This window comes from Diplotaxodon limnothrissa, linkage group LG17, assembly GCF_057381915.1.
Source record: "Diplotaxodon limnothrissa isolate DT_005_m linkage group LG17, D_limnothrissa_male_GT1.1, whole genome shotgun sequence".
NCBI classification, from domain to species: domain Eukaryota; kingdom Metazoa; phylum Chordata; class Actinopteri; order Cichliformes; family Cichlidae; genus Diplotaxodon; species Diplotaxodon limnothrissa.
Genome location: NC_140612.1, coordinates 10617746 through 10628596, shown reverse-complemented (window position 1 = coordinate 10628596; position 10851 = coordinate 10617746). Strand labels below are relative to the sequence as shown.

General features: G+C 39.3%; 1 protein-coding gene across 1 annotated transcript; it reads left to right on the top strand.

The window, feature by feature from the left end:
* Nucleotides 1-559: 559 nt before the first annotated feature.
* Nucleotides 560-8187, top strand: LOC146614646 (uncharacterized). The gene is made up of 15 exons (XM_085376553.1): nt 560-688; nt 2674-2832; nt 3052-3093; nt 3826-3944; nt 4142-4316; nt 4406-4531; nt 4853-4896; nt 5006-5075; nt 5196-5410; nt 5998-6178; nt 6348-6431; nt 7145-7290; nt 7412-7653; nt 7739-7848; nt 8038-8187. Exons 1-15 carry the CDS (start codon nt 560-562, stop codon nt 8185-8187), a joined length of 1992 nt encoding a protein of 663 aa, XP_085232679.1.
* Nucleotides 8188-10851: the final 2664 nt, after the last annotated feature.

The following is a 10851-nucleotide window of genomic DNA, read 5'->3' as shown; positions in this document are numbered from 1 at the left end:
ATAATCAGCCTTATGATGAAAGAAATTCTTAGGATAGCATGATTAGTGACCTTTTCTCATGACAGTGTCTATAACTTGAGGACAAGTCTCCTTCAAGCTCTACAGAGACAAAGTTGCATTGATTGGGCCACATGTTGTACTTCTAAAGCTACTTTTGAATCAGGCAGAGCTTTTTTTCATTTCATTTTTTATTTTGTTTCACACGTGGTACAGCAGTAATTCATTTCCTATACACAAACCGTCCTTTCAAAAGTCACACTGTTTTTGAACAGAACTCCCATAAATATCAGCTTCTAGATTATCCACACAACCAATCACAGCCTGAGAACACAACTGTGAGCCAACTACAGCTTTAGACTGATAGGTTGCAGCTTGAGGTAATGAAACTTCACCTGTTTAGATGTTTGGTGGTTCCCTCTCAGCTAAGCAAGAGAACACTTAATTAGCATGAAATCAGCTTTGAGTCACAAGAAGCCTGCAAAAAAGAGGTAATAAGAATAAGGACAAAATAAAGAACAAGCAAAGGTTAGATACCGTAAACGGTGTCATTTTAGGAAGGATGGCGTGTGGGAAGAAACCAGTGTCACTGGTCATTAAAGAAAACATTGAAATGAAAGTGTTTTCTTCCAAGGAGCCCTGTAAGGTCTTGATAACACAGGAGGAAGAGGAGGAATACAGCGTTCACCAGGTGTGTCTTTTTAAATACTTCACTGCAAGACATTATGTGTGATTTATAAATAGTGCTGACCCCATCAGGAAACTTTTTGAAGCTCATATGATGAGCAGAGTGGTGGTATATCATAATCAGATCCAATATCTTTTGACTAACCTCAGAACTAACATATAAATACACCTTAAAGGGTTGATGTCCTACTTCTAGACAGTACAGAGAGGTATTGCTTTAAATACTCACCAAACCTGTTTGGTTTTACTTTGTATGTAGAACTGTAGATGTATAGATATTGTTCTGCGTTTCCATTCAGACTTTACTTTCACTTGCACCTTGCTGGTACTGGGATGGAAACCCTTTTTCAATTTAGAACTGCTTTCATGGCATTTTTCAACAACATAATTGCTGCAGATTTGTCAGCTACACTCTCTTGTTCTACCACATCCCAGTTGGTGGCATTTTCTCAGTTGTTACCAAGTGCACCAAATGTGTTAGAAGATGTCTCCTACTACATACATACATACATACATACATACATACATACATACATACATACATACATACATACATACATTTTTCCAATCTTCTGTTCATGAATCTTTCTGAGACCATGGAAATTGTGGCCTCAGTTTCCTGGTCTTAGCTGATAAGAGTGGCACCTGGTGTGGACTTTTGCTCCTGTAGCCCATATGCTTTCTCACCTCTAGCATCAACAAGACATCTTCAATTTTATTTATACAGTGCAAAATCATAACAACAGTCGCCCCTAGACACTTTTTATATTGTAAGGTAGACCCTATAATGGTACAACAGAGAAAATGAATGGTAAATGAATGGGAAGACAACAATCATCATCAATCACGTAAACGCACATTTTTTCTTCTCACTCTTAACAAACTGAAGACTTTCATTGAACTGCCAAATAAACAAATTGGTACTGTCTTTCTGGCCAGACACATGGCAGCACTTCTGCTATAACTTTGTTTGAATCTATCAAAATAATAATGCAGACATTAGTTATTGACTGCAGGTGAAAATTGTTTTCTTTGCGAATAACTCTCACTGAACTAACACAGACAATCACTCGACACGTTTGCCATCATTAAATAATTTCTTTGCTTTTTAAAGAACTTATTTTAATGTTGCATTCAACAACAAAGAAATCCTCTTGAACAAAAAAAACACAAACTTAAAGAGCCAAACTGCATTATATTTCTTTACGCCGATATAGGGATGACGTGAGACGCAAGTGGCCCTCTGGCCTAAAGGAAACATGTATAATGTAAATGGAATGAACAAATTTGAGTTTGTTAGAAAGATATGATTCCACTGCAGTGCAGTACCTTTAATACCCACTGCATGTTCTCATTGGTGTAATAAAATCTTATGGTCAACAGTATCAATCTGTTCTAGCCGGACAAGCACAGAGATGAGGCCACTGTCAGAGGCCACCATTTGTAACCATTGCTTAGGCTGTTTCTGTACTCTGAGCTCTGAAACCTGACCGAAACTCTTCAGATAAGTCATTTCTCTGTAGATGATTAGCTTTACTACTACTCTCTCAAGAATTTCTGATATAAAATTGATGAAATTCTGTTGGTACAGCTAAATAACAATCTGCTGTCAAACCTGTCAAGCAAAAAGCACCAAGTTAGACTACAAGCCACAACATGATCTAATATCACTGATTGTTGTTATTCCAACAATCAGTGTTGCTTCAGATACATCACTGAAACTGTTCAATCAAGCAAAAGGACAACTGAACCAGAGCCAAAGCCATAATTTCAAAACACTGTGATTAATCAGCTCTCATCATTGCAGTGAGTAGAATTGTTCTGATGTTGTAGTGGATCCACAATGTTGAAACTACAACTCATGTATTCAAAACAACAATGGTGTTTTGCTGCCTGATGGTTAATGATGCGGACTCACATATTCTTTTGTTGCATCATTCGTGTGCTCATACATAACAAGCCAGCTCCTTGTCCTCCTCTTGTACACAGCGATACATGGCGAGTCCTCTGTTCTCCAACTCCGAGGAAGCCCCTGAGCAGCAGGTCCAAACTCAACCCAGACACCAGGCTGAAACAGATTCCCCAGACCAGGAAGAACCTCACTGCTCTGCTGTGGTCTGCAAACAAGAAGTAGAGATAGAGCTGGAGGTTAGTAATAAGGCAGAAGTTATAAACCACTTGGTAAGAAAGTAAGAAATTTGTAGTAGAAAAAAAGACATCCCATGCTAAATAGCTGGTCAGGACCTCCAGGAATGGGTTTTTACTTTACTTTATTGCTTCTCTACAATGTTCATCTTATTTGTATTCCTTTTTTTTTAGTTCACATTTCTTGTTTTTATTCACCCTTCTTGTTTTTCCTTCCTGTAGGTGATTCCTTCTATCAGAAAGTCAAAGAGTCATCCAGCAATGGTAAAGTCAGGGAATCCTTTATTCATTACTGATATGTCATGACTCTTCATAACATATCACCGACTCAGGCATTTGATTTGCAGCCTGGACTCTAGAGCAGGGATGCTGCATACAAACAGTGAGAGCAGTGCAAACAGTATATAACTATATGGTGCAGTGGTCCAGTTCCCCTACTGGAATTAGAACAAAGCACAGCAATGTTAATTCAAATCAGTTCATACCAAATCAGAACAACAGTCGCCTCAAGGAGCTTAAATTGCCTCCCTAACATTGGTTAACGTGTGTATTATATGAAATTGGTTCTTCATCCCAAACCAGGCGGACAATAAAAAATGAAAAATGAATTAGACATCATAAGATTTAAATAAAATTTCCTTCAGAAAATATTCACAATTCACACTTTCAAGTGTATTAAAAAAGAACTTTTTCTTTCTACATTACTACTACTACTTTATATTTTTATTGTAGGCTTGACCTTAATATTGATGAATCTGTTCATCTTTCTTCCACAGTGTCAGAAAAATGTTGACTTCAGTCTCCAGCACATTATTTATCATCAACGATTTAAGCTTTTTAATCAAAGTTCAATCAGTTTTTTCAAACTTTATTTTCTGCCAAAATGGAAACCATATTTCCCATTTCCTGCACAGTTTTGCCCCATTGTAACTTCAGGATATTCTCCTGTTCGTGAATCCAACATGTAACACTGAGGGTTTATTCTGTGTATTTCAGCCATATTCTAACAAAGCTGGTCATCTCAAATGGAAGAGACTGATTCCTCAGAAGAAAAGACTGGTGGTTAAAGACGTGGTCTGTTTACCCAGAGGACACTCTATGTCACAGCTGGACAGGTGAGTGTTTATGTAGGAAAGAATACCATAAAATCTTATTCAAAATGCCATTTTAGGTCAGTGAATGTTTGAGTAGCTCCCACTGTTTCTAAAGTGATGATTGTGGCAATAAAAGGTGTTTACATAGCTCTGTTTGAATCTACTCTACTGTTCATAACATTTTTCAGTGAAGTAAATGTTATTTTCTGTTCTTCCAGACAAATAGTTCCAAAGAATAAAGACCAAGCAGCTCTGGAAGCCATGATGATGACTGCTCGCATCACCATTGACCACAGCTGGTCAGCCACTCAGGTGAAGGGTCGACTGGCGATGCTCTTTCAGGGGCACTTTGTAAAACAGGCAGGACAAAAGTTTTCATTTACATATCTGCAGGTGGGTGTGAGATGTGTTCTGCCTGAGGTGTCTTAAAGTCTGTTCATTTTAGTACACAGAACATTGCTGAATGTGGTGGTTGTTTCCAGTGTGTGCAGAGCTCCAGAGTGCTGTTTGTCCCTGACACCCCTTCAGAGGGCTGGACTGGAGAGCAGGTCCTCAGGATCTCTGAACATGGTGCTTTATATATCCTGAGCCACCACGACTACTCAGAGGTAACTACTGCTGCTTCATTACTAATACCCTGATGTGATCATTATAAAAGTAGGACTTGGATCTGATACATTTTTATATTTCAAAAGCCATAAAGACAACTTTGTGTGTTAAGATTCAGTTTAAAGATAATTTGGCTTCTGTGAAAAAACAGAAACGACAGCAAGTGTTTAAAATGGCTCATGGACCCCTGGACGCCTTGTTCCTGTGAACCGGGGAACACGGGATCTTTAATTATTTCGTTTATTTCTCCAATCTGCTTTAGCTTTGCTCAGTCTGCCTCCATTTTGTCTGTAGTTTATAAAGTTCTCTTCTCCTTACAGACAGAATCTGAAGGGTCAGCAAGTGAGACACTTGTGGTAAAAAGGCAAGAAAACATTTCCTGTGAATACACATTTAGAAATGATTAGTGACAAACTAAATAGCTGCATTATCTGAATTTGTGTTTTTTTGTTTTTTTGGGGGGGGGGGAGCAGCACAGACAGCTGCCAAGATGGTAAAAGTGAGCTAATAATCAAGCCTAGCATCTGCAGGGATACAAAGAAGGTGAGTTTGGAGGATAAAAGATAAAAAAAGTCAATCCTAAATTCAGTTTGTTGTATTATTATTATTATTATTATCATCATCATCTTTGTCTCCTGTTAAACTTGCATCTTTTGTGCGCAGTCCACTGTTGACCTGGACACCATCCTGAGAGCGTTCAGACAGGAGAACGTAGATCCAGGATTGAAAACTCACATCCAGGTGAGGCGGACAGATCTACTCCACGGCGCTCTGGAGGTGGTGAGGAGGCCCGACTTCTGCTTCAGGGCGACGCCTGTTATCTCCTTCAGTGGAGAAGAGCCCGACAGCCACGAGGCCCCTGTCAGGGAGTTTTTCAGGTCCTCATCATTTCCCTGAAATTATTGCTGGAGCTGATGGCTTCAGGCATAAAATAAGTTGTATGGTTTTCTATACTGAAGCTAATTTATTCAAACTCTGATCCAACATGACTGTATGAATTTCATCAAGATTTAATATTCACTTTTTTTTGTAATTGGAAAACTGGCTCACAAAAAGATTTCCACATGGTAGCATGTAGTCTATAATAGGATCATATTCTATACATTTTGGGGCTGCAGTAAACAATGTGAAAATTGTGTCAAATGCTCATCATGATAGTTCAGGATCCCAGAAGACGGTGTGGTAATAAAACTGATTGTGTTGTTTGATCAACCGTCCAAAACCCCAAATATGTGAACAGATGGTATTTACAGCAATACAAAATGGAAAGGTAGCAGCTGATTTTTCTTTTTTTCTTTGATGAATGACATAATAATGGCATCTAGGTTTCATTTTGTTTTTTGTTTGTTTTGGTGCTCCACCATTCTGAGAGAAATGTTCAGTTCTTCTGAAAGAGGTTTCTGCCAAAACACCAAAGCATAAAGGTGTCATTTGTTAATTCATGTCTACATTTCTTCTCATGCAGGCTGATGCTGCTGGAGCTGCAGCACAGCTGTGTGTTTGAGGGTCTTCCAGGAAGTCTGTTCATGACCTGCAACTTCACAGCTCTTGAGGAGAGGAAGTACTATGAAGCTGGGGTTCTCATTGGCTGGTCGCTGGCTCAGGGTGGGCCTGGACTTTGTTGCCTTCACCCTGCATTGTATCAGGTAGAGTCCTTAACTGAATGTGTGCTAGTGTAGGCACTACAAGAATTTGTCATACAGTATTGCCTATTCTTTGCGAATGTGATATTAGATTACTTTTTCTGATGCCCTGTAGCTGTGTCAGGTATTACCAGCACAATCTTTGTCTGTATGGCTTATTTTACTGTCACAGGTGATGTGTTGCCACAGTATAACATTAGAAGACTTCAACTGGCGGGACATTATTGATACCGAAGTCCAAATCCAACTGAAAGAGGTAGCACACAAGAAGAAAACTCACAACTCTAATTGTAACATATTTAAAAACTTGATATACTGCTGTACCTGTGTTATTATACATGGTTAGTTTGGATAACAATGATCTTAATATAAACCAGTTATTTTATTGATGGATCGGTCACACTGGAGTAAAAATAGGATGGTAACCTCATAGCTGCACCAACCCACTGGTTGCCCAGAAGTTGGTTGTGCAACAACTTGTGAAGGAATTTCTTTTTCATATTTGTGAGGTTCTGCTTGGACACTAAAAATAACTGGGAACTGTGAGTTTCTGTGTAGTAGAGAAAGCAACGGATGACAAAAGACTTTGTAACTGCCAAATGACCCTATTCAATACAGTCTGATAGCAGACTGCATCTTACTGCCATTCAATCACCCTCCTGATGTGTGATAGTCCCTTTGAACACAGGTCACAGACCTGGTCCCTGTCTTAAGTAACCATTTCGATGAGATTGTGAGATCACTGCATATACCATGGCAATTGTAGTGGTTTCCTAATGTGACTGTAGCATAATTACAGTGCTGAATAACATCATCTTGTTTCTGCCTTCAGCTGTAGAATGATGAACTGTTTGTATGGCAGTTTTTCCCCCCTCACCTTTAAACTCTTCTCTGTATTAAACCCTCAGTCCTGTGTACATAATTGCCTTCTGTGTGCCGCACACAAATGATGTTCCTCTGCTCTCACAGCTACATAGTTGTACTGATGTAAAGCTGCTGTCTCCCAGTCTGTGCGACTGGGTGTCACGCTGTGGGATCCCTGAGATCTGTTCAGCCAACTCTGATGAAATGCCAGCCATTTATAGTCGCCTGGTAAAACACTACATCTACGACAGGTAGTGCACACACAGAAGCATACGTCATACACATGGTGTCGACAGTTTCAACTTGAGCTACATGCAAATGTTGCCCTTTCTAAATACAAAAGTTAAATTTAATCCACTTGCTGTCCTTCAGGGTGACTAAAATGATCTCCCAGTTTACTGAGGGGCTGAATAGCTGTGGTGGGCTGTGGGACATGGTTCAGTCCCACTGGGAAATTTTTGCCCCAGTTATGACGAGTGCACCGCAGCAGCCTCTGAGTCTGGAAGAGTTCAAGCAGCTTTTTACCATCAGCTTTAGCACTTCAGATGCCCAACTGAGGGCAGATGAGGAGGCCACAGCTGGACACTGGGAAACAATCCTCACTTTAGTGCGTGGTAAGGTTGGAGGGTGTGGTGGAAAGAATAAAGATGCTTCTAGTGTTTCAGGTTAGATAAAATATGTCTCTGTTTGCACAATCAGACGGCAAGGCAGAGTTTTCCTTTGAAGACCTCCTCACCTTCATCACAGGAGCTGACCGTTTGCCTCCTCTTGGCTTCCCCAGATTCATTTCTCTGTGTTTTTACTCTCAGGTTGGTGTTTAACATAAAAATCCTTAAAATCCTGCCTTTAATTGTGATTCAAATTCACAAGAATCACCACCAGCATCAACTATCCAAGGTGATAAAATATAGCTCCTTTTCCTTTGTCAAGAGATGAATCTTTGTCACATTTCCCTCACTATTCCTTTTTTTTTTTTTTTTTTTTTTTTCCCCTCTCAGGATGCCAGCATGCAAGATTTGCGCCTGCCTCATGCCGCCTCCTCTTCTCTGGAGCTCTACCTGCCAAGGGGAGTGGCTGGGGCTGTGGACCTGCTGGCCCTGTTAAACAGAGCTGTGCACAAGGTGCTGCGAGACGGAGAGGACAACTGAAGAGAAGTGATGATGAGATTATGAAGAGAATTCCCTCTCACTGGAGATTAAACGTTTCTGTGTGACGTTAACAACATGACTAAAAGGACGCAATTTGCTCTGTGTGCACTTTGGTGCTGGTGACACGATGCTGTAGATTAGACCAGTGTTTGTATTTTGTAAAGACCTCAGTCTGATGGTTTTAAACCGTGTAGTGTTTATAATAGAACCTGTGCGCATTTTTTGATAAGTAGAATCATGTATTTTAAAAGAACGGGAAGGAATGGTACTCAACACACAAGGTCTTAGATGTTTTTGGCAGGGCCAAGTCAGAGTTGATGGATCCATGTTGAGTTTATTTGTTGATGCAGATAAGGTGTGTGTTTTCTTTCATTAATTATTAAAATGGCACTTACGAAGAGCACATTTAACATTGAATAGCAATCTATGTTTTCACTTTCTCTTGTATTTTCTAACAGCTGTTGTTCTTGATATTCTGTATATGGGTATAAATCTGCTTTAAATTCACAAGTTGAATAAAGTTTCATTTAAAAAGAATTCTGAAAGAATAAATGATACAAAGAATGGCCATTACAAATGGTTATATCTCTTTATTCAGAATAATCAGAATCAGATATATTTCTGTGTATATGAGACTTTAGTAGCAGGAGTGACAAGTTTGTAAAATTTAGTCACAGTTTAAAGTACAGTACAAATCAGCAGACATACAAAAACAAATTCTGAAAAACAGATTTGATTCTAATACCACAAAGGGGGAAAAAGTGTGTTGTTGGTCAGTAATATCTGAAAACTGATTTATTTTCTTCATTAGGGTGCAGTATTTATGCACCAACAGTAATAATTTTCCTTGTTTTCCATGTGGAAAAGCCGAGTTAACAAGAATCTGTTACGGAAATTTAATTAAAATCTATTGACACGGTGAGCAGTAAGTTAACACCTGTGGAATTCTCACCCACTGAGTGTCACCCACTTTCTCAGAGGCCTAGCTGTGTGTGCAGTACAATTAATGCTTTTCCGGATCTGTACTTTTAAATGACTCAAAAGTGATATTACTAAAACACGTAACCAATAAATAAAATATTTTTTTTGTTTCAAAGCATATAAATTATTTGATTTCCTAGTCACCATTTTGTCAGAGTGAGTAAGTATTGACATTATTAGCCAGCTGCCTGGTTTGAGATGCCTATTGTACTTTTCAAGATGATAAACCAAAAGCGCATTTGTAATTCATGGGAACTACAGCATTGTGTTTCTGCAGTTTGATTTAATTTCAGAAATGATCATGTAAGGGGATTGATATTTAAATATGATCTGCTTTCACCCAGGTTTAGGTTTCATACATTCACAGAGCAATCCAAGCCCATCTGGCTGTCGACCACTGCAGCACAGCTGATGTCTCCTTCTCACACCAACGTACTAATCATTCAGGATATGATGAAGCGACTGAGGCAAACTGCCGCTCCGGATCATGTTGAAACAAATCTACTAACTCACTGTTAAATTCTTGCCTTTATATTTTTATTTTTGACTTGTGTCCACATTCAATTTTTATGCTCCAACTTTTTTAATGTTTGTCACAGAGAGAATGTGGGGTATTCCATTCAGGACCTTGGTGTTAAACTAAATGGAAAGAAAACACAGAGATTAAACATTTGAATTTTTAACACATGATTTGTGTGTGTGAAATTACTGATAAGTCAAGAATGTACGAAGCAAACTTTAAGATATAGCTATACCTGTTCAAGAAGGGCAATGATGGTTGCATTGCTAACCTGCCCGTATGTAGTCATCTTTATCTTTAGATGTGCAAGTGCTTGTGGGCCTGTTGGAACTGAAAAAAAGAATTATAAAAGTATAATTGGTAAGTGTAAAGTAATTATACATCATAAAATGCATTTGATTATTGCTATAAGGCACATTTCCCTCAATACTGAAACAATTACACTATAACATTTTTAGATTTTTAGATGAAACCAGGAGTCACAACAGCATTTGAGGCTTTATGGCTTTTCCTATAGTACTTTGTGGGCTGGTCTCTAGTCAAAATGCTTAGGCCGTTTTTTTGTCCCAGTCCAACCCTGGGTGGGGGAACTCCAGGCCTCAAGTGCTGGTGTCCTGCGGGTTTTAGAACCACCGCAGCTAATTTAAATGGCTAAATTACCTCCTCACCATGTCTTGAAATTCTGCAGTGGCCTGGTAATGAACTAATCATTTGATTCCAGTGTGTTGACCCAGGGTGAGATCTAAAACCTGCAGGACTTCAACCCTTGAGGCCTGGAGTTTCCCACCCTAGTATTAGAGTGTGAATGTTGGAAGGACAACAGAAGGTAGGAAGAGAAACTGTTGCACACATTAAGTACTTTTAATTTAAATCACATACTTTGAATGGTGGTTGACCCTTCTGTAGGGGTTGTGGTGCTTTGTGCTGCAGTTTTAGTTGTAGTTGTAGTAGTTGGCGCTGCAGTTGTGGTTGTTGGTGCTGTAGTTGTAGTGGTTTGTGCTGCAGTTATGGTTGGTGTTGTAGTTGTGTTGGTTGGTGCTGTAGTTGTAGTGGTGGTTGGTAGTGCAGTTGTGGTTGTTGCTGTAGTTGTATTCGTTGGTGCTGCAGTTGTGGTTGCCGGTGCTGCAGTTGTGGTTGGTGTTATAGTTGTAGTGGTGGTTGGT